The sequence below is a fragment of the Mandrillus leucophaeus genome, unplaced genomic scaffold, assembly GCF_000951045.1.
Source record: "Mandrillus leucophaeus isolate KB7577 unplaced genomic scaffold, Mleu.le_1.0 Scaffold314, whole genome shotgun sequence".
NCBI lineage: Eukaryota > Metazoa > Chordata > Mammalia > Primates > Cercopithecidae > Mandrillus > Mandrillus leucophaeus.
In genome coordinates this window covers 2,038,663-2,058,008 of record NW_012103299.1, presented here as the reverse complement: position 1 = coordinate 2,058,008, position 19,346 = coordinate 2,038,663, and the positions used below count along the sequence as shown (strand labels likewise).

Genomic DNA, 19,346 nt, shown 5'->3' with positions numbered 1-19,346 from the left:
ATAAAAAGAAGAGCAATTTAAATCCAAGCCTAATATAACAGCAGAAATCAATAACATTGAAAAGAAAAATCAATGAAACCAAAAGTTGGTTCTTTGAAAAGGTCAAAAAAATTAATAAACAATTAGACTGACAGGGAAGGAGAAGGAGAGGAAAAGGAGGAGGAGAAAAAGATGACAATACAAAATACCAGTATGAGGGATGAAAGAAAGAACATCACTACAGATGCTACAGGCATTCAAAGGATAGTCAGGAAATAGTTAATGCCAATAAATTTGAGCATTAAAATGAAATCTACAAATTCCTTGAAAGACAGAAGCTACTAAAGCTTACTTAAGAAGAAACAGGCCAGGCGTGGTGGCTCATGCCCGTATCCCAGCACTTTGGGAAGCTGAGGCGGGTGGATCGCCTGAGGTCAGGAGGTTAAAACCATCCTGGCTAACATGGTGAGAGCCCGTGTCTACTAAAAATACAAAAAAATTAGCCGGGCGTGGTGGCACGCACCTGTAATCCCAGCTACTCAGGAGGCTGAGGCAAGAGAATCGCTTGAACCTGGGAGGCAGAGGTTGTAGTGAGCTGAGATTTTACCACTGCACTCCAGCCTGGGCGACAGAGTGAGACTCTCAAAAAAATAAAAGAAAAAAGAAATAGGTATTGGAAGGCCATGTAACAAGGAAAAGTTAAAAAATAAAAAAAAATTAAAAAGAAGAAATAGGTAACTAAAACTGAGGCAGGATAGGTAGTCAAAAAAAATGACCAGGTTCTCTGGACACAGCAACTATAGGGACCATGCAGTCAACACCATAAGCCTCAGCATTCTCATTGTAATTGAGCTCATTCAAGCACAGCTATCTTCAGTAGGGAATTTTCCCTGTAGAGAGCATGCACATTTTGATTTTACCTGTCCTCAGACTGACTCTTTGTTCATTATTAATAGTAAAAAACACACCCCGGGTAGAGATTTAAGATGCTAATGAGACAGTGACATACGAACAAGCAGGTACAGCTACTGCACATGCGCACCCAGAGGACCACACAGAACATGCTTCCTGGCAACACCTCTTCCCACCTACTTATGAGTCATCATGTAAGACTCCCATTAAAAGAGTCTCCCTAGTACCATCTTTGCTGTCTCATCCTTACAAGCAGCCCACTCTGAATTCTCTCTCTCAGGGTGTACTGTCTATTCCATACCTAACTTTCAAAATACTAGTTTTCTTTTGCAATAAACGACTCTATGCTGCAGCTCCTTTGCTGTGTGTCTCATGTTTAAATTCCTTAAAGCCAAGAAGACAAGAATCGAGGTATCACAACAGCTGTCAACAAAACCAGATCAACATCCCTTATGACCACAGACCCCAAAATCCTCACCAAAATGTCAGCAAATTGAGTCCAGTAATATAGAAAAAGGAAAATATACAATAACCAAGTGGTTCTTACCCCCAAAAAGGCAAAGCTGATGCAATATTTTAAAATCAAGCAATATAATTTATATCAACAGACTAACAGAAGAAAAACCATATGATTATATCAATTGATGCATGAAACCCATTTGATAAAATTCAACACCTATTCATAATAAAATCGATTAGCATACTAGGAATAGGAGACTTTAAAAAATGTTTTTCTTTTCTTTCTTTTCTGATACGGAGTCTCGCTCTGTCACCCAGGCTGGAGTGCAGTGGCGTAATCTCAGCTCACTGCAAGCTCCGCCTCCCAGGTTCACGCCATTCTCCTGCTTCAGCCGCCCGAGTAGCTGGGACTACAGGCGCACGCCGCCACACCCAGCTAATTTTTTGTATTTTTAGTAGAGACGGGGTTTCACCGTGTTAGCCAGGATAGTCTCGATCTCCTCACCCTGTGATCCACCTACCTCGGCCTCCCAAAGTGCTGGGATTACAGGCGTGAGCCACCGCGCCCGGCCTCTTTCCTTTCTTTTTAACCTCAGCTTCTGCGTCTGTAGAAAGAGACTTTCTTAATCCGATGAGGGCAGCTATAAAAAGCGCTATTGCTAACATCATACTTAATGATGAAATATTGAATGCCTTCCCCTTAAAATGGGGAACAGGGCAAAGAAGTCCTCTCTACTATTCCTATTCAACATCCTGCTGAAGGTCCTGGCTAGCACAATAAAGCAATAAAAAAATAAAAAGCGCCGGGTGCGGTGGCTCATGCCTGTAATCCCAGCACTTTGGGAGGCCGAGGCAGGTGGATCACTTGAGGTCAGGAAATCGAGACCACCCTGGCTAACACGGTGAAACCCTGTCTCTACTGAAAATACAAAAAATCAGCCGGGCGTGGTGGCGGGCGCCTGTAGTCCCAGCTACTCGGGAGGCTGAGGCAGGAGAATGGCGTGAATCTGGGAGGCGGAGCTTGCTTGCAGTGAGCCAAGATCGCGCCAGTGCACTCCAGCCTGGGCAACAAGAGCAAAACTGCATCTCAAAATAAATAAATAAATAAAATAAAATAAAATAAATACTTACGGGTAGCAAGTGAGCACACAAAAAGATACTCAAATCATTAGTTGTTAGTGAAATGTGAATTAAAAACCACAATGAAACACCACTTCACACCCATCAGAATGGCTAAAAAACCTGACAGTTGCAAGTGCTGATGAGGACATGGAGCAACTGGAACTCTTGCACCTTGTTGTGATGTAGAATGATCCAGCCCCTTTTGGAACAGTCTGGCAGTCTCTCATGAAGTCAAACATGCACTTAGCATCTGACCCCAAAATTCCAGCAGCTGTTCTTCATCGTTTCTTCTTTCAATTCTTGGATTTTTTTTTTCATGGTCTTAGATTTGTAATCTGAATCCTTCTCCTATGTTCTTTGGCCTTAATGGTCTTAGATCAGGGTTTTGCAACTTCAGCACTACTGACCTTGTGGGTGGAGAATTCTTTATTGTGGGGACTGCCCTGTGCATTTGTTGTGGGGGTTGTCCTGTGAATTTTAGGGAGTTAGCAGCATCCCTGGCTTCTACCTGCTCAATGCCAGTAGCACCTCTCCCTTGTTTCCCCAGTGCTGACAACCAAAATGTTTCTAGATATTGCCAATTGGCCCCTACGGAACAAAGCAGTCCCGTTGAGGATCATTGTCTTAGAAGTCCTAGTAAAATATCTAAAATCTTATTTGTGCCACTTCTGCTTCCACATCAAAGGGTTGCCTTGGAGATGCTATATAACCCTAGTTCAGCATCTGGCTGTGGTGTCTGCCAAAATGCCTTTCGACAGCACCATCTCAGGCATCATACAATTTAAAGGCCTCATGAGCTTAAAACTGTGCTGTTTCAAGCATGATTTCTTGATTTTCCAGGACAGAAGATTAGAAGCAGCAGTTTAGTAAAGGATTTCTGCCAAAGGCACCGAAAACACTAAGAAACGTCACACCATTGACCACGGAGGGCGAAGGCAAAGGAACAGTAAAAGTAGAGTCACATGGGGCCACTTGACAAAGGGGCACAGGACTTCCATCCATCGGTATCCTCCGAGGACATTCATGTACCAGCACTGCTCTCCCGCTGAGATCTACTGAGAGACAGGGGCAGGGGAACTGCATTCTGCTGGATGTCAGAAAACCTGCATTCTAGTCCAGCTACGTGTCTTCAGAAAAGTTATTGAACTCGTTAGAGTTCCTTATTTTCTCATCGGGAAAAACAATCTGGCTTTCGACTAAAATTTCTTTAGGGATCCTTTGAGGGTTACAATTCTGTAGTGTTATGGAGATCCAAACTATTTAATAGCTACATTCTGTTTAATGAGCTTTGCCTGGGAAGGCAGGGAAACAGAGTTCTGGAAAGATTTCCTTCAAGACTGGTTAGGTTTGTTTTCCGATTTCAGTGATCTAAGGAGTTACAACTGTCAAGCCAGTTTCTCATGGATGCTAAAGATTACTGGGTTTATAGGAACTGAGTAGCAGACCATTAAGTCCCTTCTTACAGAGTGTGAGAATGTATCCACATTAATTGTATATGCATATATGCATATATACAGGAAGATGTAGTAAATTACTTGAAATTGACATGAATGGCCGGGCGCGGTGGCTCACGCCTGTAATCCCAGCACTTTGGGAGGCCAAGGTGGGCGGATCACGAGGTCAGGAGATTGAGACCATCCTGGTTAACACAGTGAAACCCTGTCTCTACTAAAAATATAAAAAATTAGCCGGGCGTGGTGGCGGGTGCCTGTAGTCCTAGCTACTTGGGAGGCTGGGGCAGGAGAATGGCGAGAACCCGGGAGGCAGAGCTTGCAGTGAGCCGAGATAGCGCCACTGCACTCCAGCCTGGGTGACAGAGCGAGTCTCCGTCTCAAAAAAAAAAAAAAGAAAAGAAATTGACATGAAGAATAAATAGGTCCCTGTTCAACTACCTTGCTAATAATTATTTTTCCTATATCCATATCTCCTTATTGAAAAGTGATTAGCATGATAAATATTCCACACCAATTGCTGTAATTCTGAAGAGGGTCCCAGGAGGCTTCTCACATTTTATTTTATTGTTTTGGTGTGTGTTTTCCATGCCTGAATTTAAATTATGACATGCTCTCTCACACTGATTGGATCGTAGGGAAATGGACAGGTACACTCTTCCTTGCTCTGGGCTGGTTAAAGGAAAGTGCCTGTTGCATCTGTGTATGGTCTCCCTCTCCAGCATCCATGTGTGAATTACTCTGTTGCAGCACTGGAATCGCTGATGCATCTGTAGGTAGTTCAGAGGCTGCTCACCTGGGGGGGTCTCATCCCTTCTAATTTTGTCCTTCACCCCTGCTGCTGCATCCTGACCACTATGTCAAGGGCAATGAGCCAGACCTCCCATTCCTACTTGGAATTCCTACTTCCTCGCCCAGCACCTTGCAGCCCTCACAGAAGTGACCTTTGGAATAGAGAAGGAGTTCTTAGGAGCATGGAGTAGGCAATGGCAGGACAGTGCCATCTGGGATATCTGGGGTTGCCATGGGGCAAAGCCTCTTGCTGGCCTCCTGCCATCGCTATCTGTTACATAAGTGAGCGGCAGAATCAAAGTAAGCAAGTTTGTCTACACAAAAGACCAGTACCTGGGACACCATCTTACTAAATGGTGTGAGCCCTGTCCTCCTCAAAAAGCCAAAGAGTCTGGGTGCAATGGCTCACGCCTGTAATCCCAACACTTTGGGAGGCCGAGGCAGGAGGATCACTTGAGGCCAGGAATTCAAGACCAGCCTGGGCAAATAAGTGAGACCCCCATTCCTACAAAAAAATTTTTTTAAAACATTAGCAGGGTCCCAAATACCCAGGAGGCCTAGGCAGGAGGATCACTTGAGCCCAGGAGTTCAAGGCTGCAGTGACCTGTGATTGCACCACTGCACTCCAGCCTCATCATTTAAAAAAAAAAAAAAAGCCAAAAGAGCAAAGAAGTTAAGCTTTTTCTTTCCATGAAAACTTCTTGAAGAAAAACACCCATAGGAAAAGATATTTTAAAAAACTGAATGTGATTAGAACCCCAGGTGCCAGATCCCACACTCTGCCTCAGCGTTCAGCGGCAGGCTTGAGAGCCTTCCTGGAACCCTGCTGGTGAGGAAGTCCAACTTTGTTAAGGGCACGTTCTGGGAAAGGGTGATGAAATCTGTGGCTTCCCCAACCCCCTCCTAAACTAGGCAACTTCCTCGGTCGCCTCCTCTCTCTTCCACTCTTACAAGTCCTTATACACACACACATACATACACGAGGTGTGCACGTGACAGGGCGCAGAGCCAAGGAGGGAATGGGCATCTACCCAGCTCTTATTCCGAGCAGATACTGGGTCTACCCCTGAATGTACTTCTCATTTAATGCTACAACATCTATGTAAGGACTGGACGTTAACAGGATTATTAAAATAGCACACTCCTGCCTGTGGCCCACTGCCCTGCGTGAGCTGGTCTCTGCCCTACCTGTCTGATTCCACCTTGTGCCAATCTCCCCTTTGCTTCCTTAGCTCCGGCTACATGGATGGTTTTCCAGCTCTTTGAACACTCCAAGCTCTTTCCCATACCTCAGGGCCTTTGCAGGTGCTGTCCCACCCTCCTGGAAGGTTCTTAGGCCTGCCAGCACCCTTCTGTACTCAGTTTACACGTCAAACACTAAGAGGCTTTCCCAGACCCGTCTAAAGCAGATCTCTCTGGATCTCTAGTCAGCCAGTCTATATGTTTCCCTAGCATGTTGGTAGCTGTTTTATTTATTCAATATTGGACTTTTTGTTTGTTTGTCTGGCTTCTCTGGAAATTAACAAATCCAGAAATGAACAGAATATATATATATATATTTGAGATGGAGTTCCGCTCTTGTTGCGCAGGCTGGATTGCAATGGCATGATCTCGGCTCACTGTAACCTCTGCCTCCTGGGTTCGAGCAATTCGCCTGCTCAGCCTCCCGAGTAGCTGGGATTAAGGCATCTGCCATCACGCCCAACTAATTTTTTTGTATTTTTAGTAAAGATGCGGTTTCACCATGTTGGCCAGACTGGTTTTGAACTCCTGACCTCAAGTGATCCCCCCGCCTGGGCCTCCCAAAGTGCTGGGATTACAAGTGTGAGCCACAGCGCCCAGCTGCATTAACATTTTTTTTATCTTGATGACTGAGTTCTTGGGTCCTCTGAAATGTTGTGCAGGTATACCTCATTTTTTCATGCTTCACTTTATTACACTTTGCAGACACTGTGATTTTTACAAATTGAAGGTTTGTGGCAACTCTGTGTCGAGCAAGTCTATCAGCGTCATTTTTCCAAAAGCATGTTCTCACTTCCCGTCCACGTTTTGGTAATTCTCGCAATATTTCACATTTTTTCATTATTATTATCTCTATCATGACGACCTGTGATGAGTGACCTCTGACGTCACCACTGTAATTGTTATAGGGTACCATGAGCCCATGTAAGACAGCAAACGTAATCAATAGATGTTGAATGTGACCTGACTGCTCCACACACTGGCCTTTCCCCCGTCTCCTCCCCTCTCCTCAGGCCTCCCTATTCTCTGAGACGCAACGACATTGAAATGAGGCCAATGAATATCCCCACAATGGCCTCCAAGTGCTCACGTGAAAGCAGGAGTTGCCACGTCTCTCACTTTAAATCAAAAGCTGGAAATGATGAAGCTTAGTGAGAAAGGCATGGAGAAAACTTACTGGGTCAAAAGCTAGGCCTCCTACACCAGACGGTCAGCCAAGTTGAGAATACAAAGGAAAAGTTCTCGAAAGATAAAAGTGCTACTCCAATGAACATGAATGATGAGAAAGCAAAACGGTCTACGCTGAGATAAAGTTTGAGTGATCCGGGTAGAAGATAAACCAGCTACAATACTCCCTTATGCCAAAGCCCAATCCAGGGCAAGGCCCTAACTCTTCAATTCTGTGAAGGCTGAGAGAGGTGAGGAAGCTGAAGAAGAAAGGCTGGAAGCTAGCAGAGGCTGGTTCATGATGTTCAAGAAAAGATGCCAGCTCCGTAACATGGAAGTGCAAGGTATAGCAGCAAGTGCTGACGCAGAAGCTGCAGTGAGTTATCCTGAAGACTTAGCTAAGATCATTGATGAAAGTGGCTGCACTAAACAACAGATTTTCAGTGTAGATGAAACAGCGTTCTCTGGGTAGAAGATATGCCATCTAGGACTCTCAAAGCTACAGAGGAGAAGTCAATGCCTGGCTTCAAAGCTTCAAAGGACAGGCTGATTCTCTTGTTAGGGGTTAATGCTGATGATGACTTGAAGTTGAAGCCAATGCTCATTTACCATTTTGAAAATCCTAGGGGCCCTTAAGAATCATGCTAAGTTGGGCGCGGTGGCTCACGCCTGTAATCCCACCACTTTGAGAGGCCGAGGTGGGCAGATCATGAGGTCAGAAGTTTGAGACCAGCCTGGCCAATATGGTGAAACCCCATCTCTACTATAAATACAAAAATTAGCCAAGTGTGGTGGTGCACGTCTGCAGTCCCAGCTCCTTGGGAGGCTGAGGCACAACGACTACTTGAACCCAGGAGGCAGAGGTTGCAGTGAGCCGAGACTGCGCCACTGCACTCCAGCCTGGGTGACAGAGCAAGACTCCATCCCCCAAAAAAAAAAAAAAAAAAAAATCAGGCTAAATCTACTCTGCCTGTGCTCTAAAAATGGAGCCACAAAGCCCAGGTGACAGCACATCTGTGTACAGCATGGTTTACTGAATACTGACTGGCTTTATTTTTTATCCACTTTATTGCAGGGGTATGGAACCAAACCGGCAGTATCTCCGAGGTACATCTGTGCTTAAGGTGACTGCCTCAGCTGCTCAGCGGGCCAGGAGCCCTGGCTCCCAGAGGCAGCTGCCCACGGCCTCTGGGACGCCCCAAATGTCATGCCCACCATGGTAAAGCCTGGAATCTGGGCTCTGAGGTCCCGAGGACCACCCTCAGAGGCTGCTCATCCACTGCTCCCAGCTGGGAGACTGAGGACAGCCTGCCCTGGTGTTCCTGCTTCTCTCCGTCCTCCACAAAGGGAGGCATGGGCTGTTCTTTGACGCCCAGATGCCTCTCTCCAGAGCAGCCCATGAGATGTGCCTCAGGACCAGACTCCTCCTTCCACCCTCCCCTTCCCCTTCCAACACAGGGAGGAGGAGGAGGTAGAGAGGGTGGAGCGTAGAGGGCATGCTGTATGTGCCCACCCACCCAGCACCCACCGGCCCTTCTGGGAACAGCATCTCAAATTCCCCTGGGCCACCAGCCCTTCCTTATTCCCTGCTCTTTCTCGGCAGGGGTTGCTAAGCTGGGAGGATGTGAAGGAAGCTGCCTGAGGCCACACAGTGAGGGCCTGCCCTAAGCCACAGCAACACAGAGGAAAGCAGAGTTCACAGGATGGAGAAGTGGCTCCTCATGGCACAGCTCGGGCACACAGATCCAGCCTCACCTGCTCCCAAGCTCTTTAGCCACACCCCTTTGTTGCCAAGGTGAGGTTGAGCTGGGGCCACGATCACTTGCAACTAAGAAGGCCCTAATACTCCAAGCTGCCCCTGCCCCCACCCAGCACATACTCACCTCTTTCTTCATCAGTTTGAGCTGCTCTTGGAACCTGGCATAGTCCCGATCCTGCTCCAGGCGGATCCGCTTGGCCTCTTCCCGGCGGCGTACGGCATGGTCTTGCTCCATCTTCTCCACTTGCTGCTTCTGCTGACGCTCCAGGTTCTCTAATTCCACGTCAAAGAACTTCTTCTTGGCCTGAAAGGAGCAGAAATTCTGAGAAATTCAGCAAAGTCACTTTGTACTTAGCAGGGACATGGGGAGTGGGATGGGGAGAACTCAGAGCCTGTGATCAGACCTAGGCTTGAATCCCAACTCCACCACCCCCTTGCTGTGTGACCCGGGGCAAGTTGCTTAGCCCGAGTCTCCATTTCCTCATCTGCAAATGGGAGACCAGACCAGCACGTTGCACGGTGCTCAGTAAAGGTTATTTGCCCTCTGGAGATCCTCCCGTGGGACTCGGGATCACTGTGACCTTCACGGGATTCTGTGTTAACAAGTCACCGCCTAACAAGATCAGGAAGCCTCCAGGAATTGGGCAATTGTTGTGAATTACTCTTCACTACCCAATCATTCCCACTATGTAGCTTCCACTGAGAGAACATACAGAGGCAAGAAGCCCTCCAGGGTCCCATCTTTTCTCACACTCACGTTGATTTCCTGTTCAAAACGTTTGTGCATTTGCTCCAGCTGCAGCTCGTGCTTGTTACTCAGCTGGGTCTGGTTCCGATGCTCTTCCTTCTGGAGCAGCCGAAGCTCTCGGAGTTCCTGGCGCCTGAAAGGTTAAAGGATACAGATATGTCACAGTAAGAAACTGGCCTCAGGGATCACAATATTTGCAGCTTGGAACACTGAGGGTTGGATCATGGAGCAAAATCACACAAGTCTTGGTCATAGGCATGACTAGAACTCAGCCTTCATTTGATATTTATTGACAGACAAAACCTTAATAATCTTAATAAATAAAGAGTACCTACAAATCAATAAAAAGGAACACTATCCTAACCAAAAAAAGTGGCAAAGAACATGAACAGACATGAAGCAAAAGATAAAAAGAAATTTTAGAATCACCTATATAGATATAAAAGACAAATGAAACAGAAACCACAATGTCATGATGTAGAAAACATGATGCAGAAAATTTGTGTAGAAACTACATTTTCATGATGTAGAAAATTTGACGGTAGAAACTGGTACATTTCTGGAGGACAATTTGGTTATAAGTTTATGTCTTTTGACACAGTAGTTTCACTTCTGGATACTGATTTTAAAGAAATATTTATCGACGCACAAGACCACTGAATAACAAGAGTCAGCCAGGCATGGTGGCTCACACCTGTAATCCCAGCACTTTGGGAGGCCAAAGCAGAAGAATCACCTGAGGTCTGGAGTTCGAGACCAGCCTGGCCAACACGGCGAAACCCCACTTCTACTAAAAATACAAAAATTAGCTGGACATAGTGGCATGCGCCTGTACTCCCAGCTACTCAGGAGGCTGAGGCAGGAGAATCACTTGAACCTGGGAGGTGGAGGTTGTAGTGAGCCGAGATCATGCCATTGCACTCCAGCCTGGGCTACAAGAGCGAACTCCATCTCAACAACACCACCACAAAAAAAAAAAAAAAAAAAAAGAATATGCAATTATTTAAAATCAATGTTATTTAGTAAAAAATTGGAAGCAAATGCCCATCAATATAGGTCTATGTAAATAAAGTACATTGGTATGATGGAATTCCATACAACTTTAAAAAATTCAAGTTTTAGAAAATGTTTAATTACATAAGGAAACATCTATTAAAAATAAAAATAATTCGGTCAGGCATGGTGGCTCACACCTGTAATTCCAGCACTTTGGGAGGCCAAGGAGGGCGGATCACCTGAGGTCGGGAGTTCAAGACCAACCTGAGCAACGTGGAGAACCCCGTCTCTACTAAAAATACAAAATTAGCCAGGCGTGGGGGTGCATGCCTGTAATCGCAGCTACTCGGGAGGCTGAGGCAGGAGAATCACCTAAACCCGGGAGGCGGAGTCTGTAGTGAGCTGAGATTGTGCCATTGCACTCCAGCCTGGGTAACAAGAGCAAAACTCTGTCTCAAATAATAATAATAATAATAATATTTATGAACAGATATGGAATAATCTCTAGGTTAAAAAAAAAAGCAAGACATTAAAGAATAGGTCTCTTATGCCATCTTATCCGGGAGAAAAAAGGACAACAATATGTGTCTGTACACACATATATGTATTGTTTACTTTTCTAGTATCTCTGGAAGGATTAAACCATAAAACATTAACACAGGAAAGAGAACTGGATTTCTGGTAGGAAAATGAGGGAGGAAAATTTTTCACTGTTTATCTTCTTTCTTTTTTAAAAAAAATTTTGAACCATGATCTTATACAGGTCGAGTATCCTTTACCGAAAAACCTTGGGACCAAAAGTGTTTTGGGTTTCAGATTTTGTTAGATTTTAGAATATTATACTTACTGAACGAGCAACCCTAATCTGAAAATCTGAAGTCTGAAATGTTTCAGTGAGAATCTGATGTCAGTGCTCAAAAAGTTGCAGATTTTGGAGCATTTTGGATTTTGGATTTTTTGATTTGGGATGTTCAACCTTTATTACCTGCTAAAAAATATATAATAAAAATTTTACATAGGCCATGCGTGGTGGCCCATGCCTATAATCCCAGCACTTTGGGAGGCTGAGTTGGGAGGATCACTTGAGCTCAGGAGTTCGAGAGCAGCCTGGGCAACACAGTGAGACCTCATCTCTGCCCAAAAGACAAAAATTAGCTGGGCATGGGGGTGCATCTGTGTGGTCCCAGCTACTTAAAAGGCTGAGGCTGGAAGATTACTTGAGCCCAGGAGGTCCAGGCTGCAGTGAGCCATGACTATGCCACTTGCACTCCAGCCTGGGCAACAGAGCAAGATCCTGTGTTAAAAAAAGAAAAAAAATTGACCTTAGCCACATGCCCTAATTTTGTATCTATATTGCCAGTATGTATATGTGTGTACTCACAGAAAAAATATTGGAGGGATAAGCCCCAAGTGTTTACCATGTTTCTTAATGAGCAAATCCATTAAAAATTGCTATGTAGGCCGGGTGCGGTGGCTCACACCTGTAATCCCAGCACTTTGGGAGGCCGAGGTTGGCGGATCATTTGAGGTCAGGAGTTCAAAACCAGCCTGGCCAACATGGTGAAACCCCATCTACTAGAAATACAAAAATTAGCCAGGTGTGGTGCTGCACGCCTGTAATCCCAGCTGCTCGGAGGCTGAGGCAGGAGAATGGTGTGAATCTGGGCGGCAGAGGGTGCAGTGAGCCGAGATTGTGCCACTGCACTCTGTCAGACTCTGCTTAGAAAAAAAAAAAAAAAGAAAAAAGAAAAAACTGCCACATGTCATTTATATAATCAGAAAAAAAGAAAAAAAATCAAACTACTACAGAAAGAACCTGAGCATCCTGACTGAGCTGGGGGCTCCTGGCGGCCTCTCGGGGTCGGGGTCCGTGAGGCCTGTGTCCTAGTCCAGTGCAGCGCCATGCTGATTCCCATGAGGCCACACTCTGACCCCAGCGGCCTTCCTCATGGCTCGGAGGGACCATAACTGCTTACAGAACTGCCCCCCAAGAGCAGCACAAGGAGGGGTTGGGCAGTGCAGTGAGGCCAAGCACATTCTCTGGGGTCACAGCGCCCATCTGAATCTAGGCTCAGTCAGCTTTCCAGCTGGGTGACCTCTTGGAGAGTCACTCATCCTCGTGGCACTCATTCCCTCCTCTGCAAAATGAGGCTAATGATCTTTACCTCTTGGGTCCTTTGAGGGATAAATGAGATGGCACAGGTCAGGTGCCCACGTGGCACATGACCAGCACTCTGTAAGTGGCAACTGCTCGAATTCTACCAAGGAAGAAGAGGCAATGGCTGCCCTGCCTCTGGGAACAGCCAGAGGTGCTTTCTACAGCCGCAGAGGGAAGACTGAGCCTCTGCTTCTCTGGAAAGCGAGAAGAGAAGAGGCAGTTTTTGAGAGTGTTAATGAGGAAACGGAAATCCTGACTCAAGAGAAACTAAGGTTTAGAGAAGAATTGACAAAAAGCGTAAAAAGGAGTACAGAAAGAAGGCAGGCAGCCAGACTCTAGCACTCCCTGGCCCACCTGTGCTCTCAGAAGAAAAGGCAGGCAAGGAGAAGACTGGGACTCAAGGGCAAGGGAACGGCAGAAGCGGTTTTAGGGAGGGACAGGAGGAGCTCTGCCCGGAAGCCTTGTCAGTCTGGGAATGTGATAAATGCTCAACCACATAGTTCAAAAGCCGAGGTGTGACCCAGTTCTCCAAAAATGCCAGGGCTCAGGTATGGCCAGGGGCCTGGGCCAGCAGGGAATGATCAGGGCCAGCCACACCCCTGGCGTGTGGCAGCCTGGCCTGGTTTACAGCTGCTCAGACCTCCAGACCACGGCAGGCAAACGAGAAAACGCTGGTTCCTGACGAGCACCTCTTCACCTCCTCAAGTCTCACCTTTTGACCCTGAGTAGCACACAGCTGCTCTGCTTAGGAGGTGGATGGGGACCCACAGCCAGGGCCAGAGAGCACTGCTTCTTCATGGGGTGTGGCCAATCTAGAATTCTATCCCTGGGAACTTCAATTGCCCAGAGGGGAGGTGATGAAAACCCACCTCTTGAGGCTGAAGCTCAGAGTCCAGAGTGCCTCTCAGGTGACCATTAGTTTGAACAGAAGGTGGTGTCATCTGCCCAAACAACCTGTGCCCTAGTCTCCCAATCCACACAGATGACACCTGTGTGTGTGTGTGTGTGTGTGTGTGTGTGTGTGTGTGTGTGTGTGTGGTGTATGCAGATACCACACTAACTAGTGAAAAATCTGTCTTTCCTCCCCCTGTTCCCAGAGGGAGAAGTGATCCAGAACATCTAAAACTACTTTTATTTGGTTTTGGCTTATTTATCTATTTATTTATTTTTATTTTTATTCTGAGACAGAATCTCACTCTGTCACCCAGGATGGAGTGCAGTGGCATCATCTCGGCTCACTGTAACCTCCGCCTCCTGGATTCAAGTGATTCTCCTGTCTCAGCCTCCCGAGTAGCTGGGATTACAGACGCCCGTCACCACGCCTGGCTAATTTTTGAATTTTTAGTATTGACCAGGTTTTGCCATGTTGGCCAGGCTTGTCTCGAACTCCTGACCTCAAGTGATCCATCTGCCTAGGTCTCCCAAAGTGCTGGGATTAAAGGTGTGAGCCAATGTGCCTGGCGTATGCTTTTATTTTTTACAATTTAGTTTTAAAATTTATTTTTGAGAGACAGGGTCTTGCTCTGTTGCCCAGGCTGGAGTGTGGTGGCATGATCGCAGCTCACTGCAGCCTTGACCTCCTAGGCTCAAGTGATCCTCCCACTTCAACCTCCCGAGTATCTGGGACTATAGGTATGTGCTCAGCTAATTTTAAAATTTTTTGTAGAGACACTATGTTGCCCAGGATGGTCTCGAATTCCTGGGCTCAAGTAATCCTCTCACTTCAGCCTCCCAAAGTGCTGAAATTATAGGTGTGTGCTGCTGTGCCCGGCTGCATGCTTATGCTTTTAAAAGAATATGAATATTAGGCCGAGCATGGTGGCTCACACCTGTAATTCCAGCATTTTGGGAGGCCGAGGCGGGCGAGTCACAAGGTCAGGAGTTCGAGACTAGCCTGGCCAATATGGTAAAACCCCGTCTCTACCAAAAGTACAAAAATTAGCAGGGCGTGGTGGTGGGCACCTGTAGTCCCAGCTACTCAGGAGGCTGAGGCAGGAGAATCGCTTGAAACCGGGAGGCAGAGGTTGCACTGAGCTGAGATGACGCCATTGCACTCCAGCCTGAGCGACAGAGCGAGACTCCGTCTCAAAAAATAAAAATAAATATATAAAATTAAAAAAATTTTAATTCACATGTATAAAAACATGTGATTAATGTTCCAGAAATTTTCTCTACACTAATCATGAATTTACCTTGCAAAGGCCTGGCCCCTAGGGAACTCCGTGGCTCCATGGCCTCCCTAAGTGTTAAGCTCCCCCAACTCCTGCCAACTACAAGGTCCAGTGAAACCTGAAGGAATTCTCACACAGACAGACCCAGTTAGAATCCCAGCTTTACCCCTGCCCAGCTGGAAGACCCGGGGCAAGTGACTTACTTGCCCAGAAACAGTGTTTCCTCCTTTGTTTACAAAATGTGGAAATAGGGTCTCCCGAAGGAGGGCTGCAAGTGGGGGATGGAGAACTGAAAAGTATAAAGACGGATCCCAGCAAACAGCTTTGCCTCACACCTTCCTCCCTGTTCCAATCCTTCACCAGCTCACTGGTTTTGCCTCCAAAATGTAGGTCAAATCTGACCACGTTTTTCCCTCTTCCCGGCCACTGCCCCAGCCTGAGCCCAGAGACTGCCCAGAGAGTCAAGATCTCCCTGTCTCCCTCCACCAGTCCCCCTTAAAGACGCTGAGTAGTTATTACTCAGGGTCTCAGCAACTGCAGTTTCCCTTGGGCTCCCCCGAGCTCTCCTCCCCTTATCCTTTAGGCCTGGCTCAGGGGCTTCCCTTGCAGCAGCCTTCCCCACTCCAAGCACTCACCATCATGTCACCTGTTACTTCCTTCATGGCACGTAGGACAATCAGGGATTATCTTGTGTACTGTATGTTGGCCCATTAGGTGTTAAGTTCTACAAGGGCAATGGCCTTATCTATTTGGGTCACCACCTTGTCTCCAACCTGGTGGGTTGGTGTATACATGGATGGATAGATGGATGAATGGTTAGGTAGACAGGTGGAGGGCTGAATGGGTAGATGGGTGGGTGGGTGGATGGGGGGTAACTGGGTGGATGACTGGGTAGACAGATGGAAAGGTAGATAGGGAGTAGGTAAATAGATGGATGGATAGATAAATGAATGGAAGAATAAACGGATGGATGGGTGATTGGGTGGATGGCTAGATAAATAGATGGATACTTGGGCAGATGGAGGGAAGGATGGAATGGTGAGTGAGTAGATGGATGGGTAGATGGTTAGCTGGATAAATGGAAGGTGAGTGAGTGGTAGATGAATGAGTGGATGACTGGATGGATGGATGGATGGATGGATAGATGAATGGATGAATGGATGGGTGAACGATTGGGTGGATAGATGGACAGGCAGATAGCTGAGTAGGTGGATAGATGGGTGGATAAATGAATGGAAGGATGGATGATTAAGTAGATGGGTAGACGAATGGGTGCACAGTTGGATGGATGGATGGAAAGGTGAGTGGGTAGATAGGTGGATGGGTGGAGGGGTGAGTGGGTGGAAGAGTGGGTAGACTGATGGGTGGATAGATGAATAGATAGATAGGTGAACAGGTGGATAGATGGGTGAATAAATGAATGGATGGGTGGATAGATAGATGAATGGTTGGATAAAGGGGGGAGTGCAGGATCTAAGGCAAAATGGGTTTCCTTTTGTCTCCTTGATTCCCCCACTTCATGCTGTAGACAGACAGCCCTCTCACCAAAAGGGCCAATGCCCACACCTCTTACCATAGCCCAACCCTCTTACCACCATTGGTGGCCCTTCCCAGGCTTGCCTGAGAAATCTCATCTCCTCATCCTTCTTCTCATCTTCGCTGATGATCTTGGAGGTGGTGATGCTCACCTCCACACCATCCACCACAAATTTGCGTGTCCGCTTGAGGGTTTTTTTGTGCAGCTTTGGGTCCTGGCCAGGGAAAACCATTAGACAAGTCTCAGAATCGCAGCTAAGGACCACCTGCCACGGCAGGTGAGGCCACAGCTCTGCTGGGCCCACAGCTTCAGCACCACCCCCAGAGAGATGTAGCCATCCATCTTTCCTCTTGCCTCAACTTAACCTAGGAGCTGGAGGGTCTGAGCTTATTCCCTTGCCTTTCCCAGGTCTCAGTCTTCGGACACTGTGCTGAGGCCTCCCCCACCTCGCTGCCAGCACCTCTCATGCATCCAGGACATGGTGTCAGAAAGAGCTGCGTTCTAACCCTCACTCCACCACTTACTGGTTCTGTGTCTCCAGGCCAGCTTCTTGTCCTGCCTGAGCCTCAGCTTCCTCACCTTTCAGGGAGGACAATCACACTACTTGCCTCCCAGGGTAGTTGTAAAGATCCAATGAGAGAACACACGGTGGATCCACAGCGCAGTGCCCACTCCCGATGCATGTTCCATGCCTGGCATTTCTTTCTGACGGTTATTACTGCAGACCACACACAACCTTCGCGCAAGGTGCCAAAATCCCAAGGAGCTCAAAAATTAAAGGCTGTTTTCATAACTGGTTTGGTAGCCAAACCACCGTGAGATTATGCATCGTCGTGATCTTTTACTGTGAGGAATCACACATGCCACAAGTGGTTGTGCAGGTGCCACCCGGAATCCTGGAGGTGTCAGTGTGTCTTAATACGTGGTTCCCTCTGGAAGTTCTCAGCTCTGATTCTGAAGGTGTCCCCATAACCCTCCCGCTCTGCCCACTGCCTCTGGCCTCTTGGCTGGTTTCAAAAACTCCTTTAAGATGGCGTCTCGCTCTGTTGCCCAGGCTGGAGTGCAGTGGCGCAGTCTCAGCTCACTGCAACCTCCGCCTCCCGGGTTCAAGCGATTCTCCTGCCTTAGCCTCCTGAGTAGCTGGGATTACAGGCATGTGCCACCACGCCCGGCTAATTTTTTTTTTTTTTTTGCAGGGGGACGGAGTCTTACTCTATTGGCAGGCTGGAGTGCAGTGGCGTGACCTTGGCTCACTGTAACCTCCACCTCCCAGATTCAAGCAATTCTCCTGCCTCAGCCTCCTGAGTAGCTGGGACTACAGGTGCCTCCCACCACGCCCGGCTAACTTTTGTATTTTTAGTAGAGACAGGGTTTCACCATGTCAGCCAGGATGGTCTCGATCTCTTTACCTCGTGATCCGCCCACCTCGGCCTCCCAAAGTGCTGGGATTACAGGCGTGAGCCACTGCGCCCGGCCATGCCGGGCTAATTTTTTTATTTTTATTTTTAGTAGAGACAGCGTTTCGCCATGTTGGTAAGGCTGGTCTCGAACTCCTGACCTCGTGATCCACCCGCCTCGGCCTCCCAAAGTCCTGGGATTACAGGCGAGAGCCATAGCACCCGGCCCGAAGACTCTTTTTGGTGTAGCCCAGCCCTGCCCTCCTAACGAAGGGCCTCCCAGCCTCTGAAAGAAGACTGAGGAACCAGCGTGGCAGGATGCTGAGCCCCACTCCTGCTGAGTCGAGAGCGGCAGACTGTTCTTGCTCCCTGAAGTCTGGGCCCCTGTCTCCTGCCCATGGCACCTCGCCCAGGGGAGCTGGACAGCATCAGCATAGACCCAGCATGCCCGACTCTCATCTCTCTATGGTGGCCAGCTCACATGTGCCAGGACCCAGGCAGGATGGGTCAGACCGGCCATGAGAAGTGGAGGCTGGCAGGAGCGAGAGCGGAGGGGAAGAAGGGGCATCCACAGCCACAGCCCTCTGCTGAGACCTGTTCCTGGCCAGGGGGCCTCCATCGCTGAAGGAACAGGCTCCTAGTCACGCCCAGGGGTGCTGGCGCAGCGGGGGACTCTCATTAGAACAGCTGGAGGTCCCTGACACACTGCAGTCAACCAGCAACATTCTCCACAGCCTTGAGAAGAGCAGGGGAGCCCCTGCTCTCGGTGGGTCTTCCTCATTAAAAAGTCAAACAAAAAACCCTTTTGTTCACCTAGTGTCTTTAGGAAAAGTGGCAGGATGCCTGTCCGAAGGAAGACGCTGCTCACAGATAACAGCTGCTGTGCATGCTTGTCACGTGGCCTGTTGGAAATGTGCTTCCCTTCCCTGCCTAAAGCTGACTGGCCGTTGCGGCTCCTGTCACTCCCCTTTGCTTAGCAAATACGTTCGAGTCTCTACTGCGTTTTTCACCAAGTAAATTTGGGAAGGAAAAACAAAACCATACAGTATTTCCTCTAAAATGAGCCTTGGGTAGAGGGTCAGGTGACCCATCGTGAGTTTAATAACACCCTGGGATTTATCGGGGAGGCCAGGAAAGGAGTCAGCCCCTTCCAGCTGCCTAAGAAGAAGGAGGCCATGGCTCCCACTGGGACAGTTTCGAGTTCGGAGCCTAGGGTCTGACCACCTTCCCACTCCTACCTGGCCCTGGGCTGGCTCCTCACTTCCCTGAGCCTCCTCGGCTTATCTGTAATGTGAGAGGATGAAGGAGGCTGTCTGTTCTTTCTAAAGCACTTGTACAGGGTTCGCCTCCCGCCCAGGCCTCTAGTGCGGTGGCTATTGTCATTCACAACACTGCCCACCTCCAGAAAGGCCCCGGAGGCAGGGAAGACAGCTTTGAGCTGTTTCTTTAGTTGGAT

The 19,346-nt window shown here is 47.8% G+C and overlaps 1 protein-coding gene across 1 annotated transcript in view; it reads right to left on the bottom strand.

Annotated features, from left to right (window-relative positions):
- The window catches only part of STK10 (serine/threonine kinase 10), a 167,303-nt gene that overhangs the window by 35,393 nt on the left and 112,564 nt on the right, over positions 1 to 19,346 (bottom strand). Inside the window, exons 11-13 of the mRNA XM_011987725.1 lie at positions 16,577 to 16,707; positions 9,641 to 9,764; positions 9,008 to 9,187 (exon numbers count right to left, since the gene is read on the bottom strand). Coding sequence (XP_011843115.1) covers positions 9,008 to 9,187; positions 9,641 to 9,764; positions 16,577 to 16,707 — 435 coding nt within the window. The remainder of the gene's footprint in view (positions 1 to 9,007; positions 9,188 to 9,640; positions 9,765 to 16,576; positions 16,708 to 19,346) is intronic.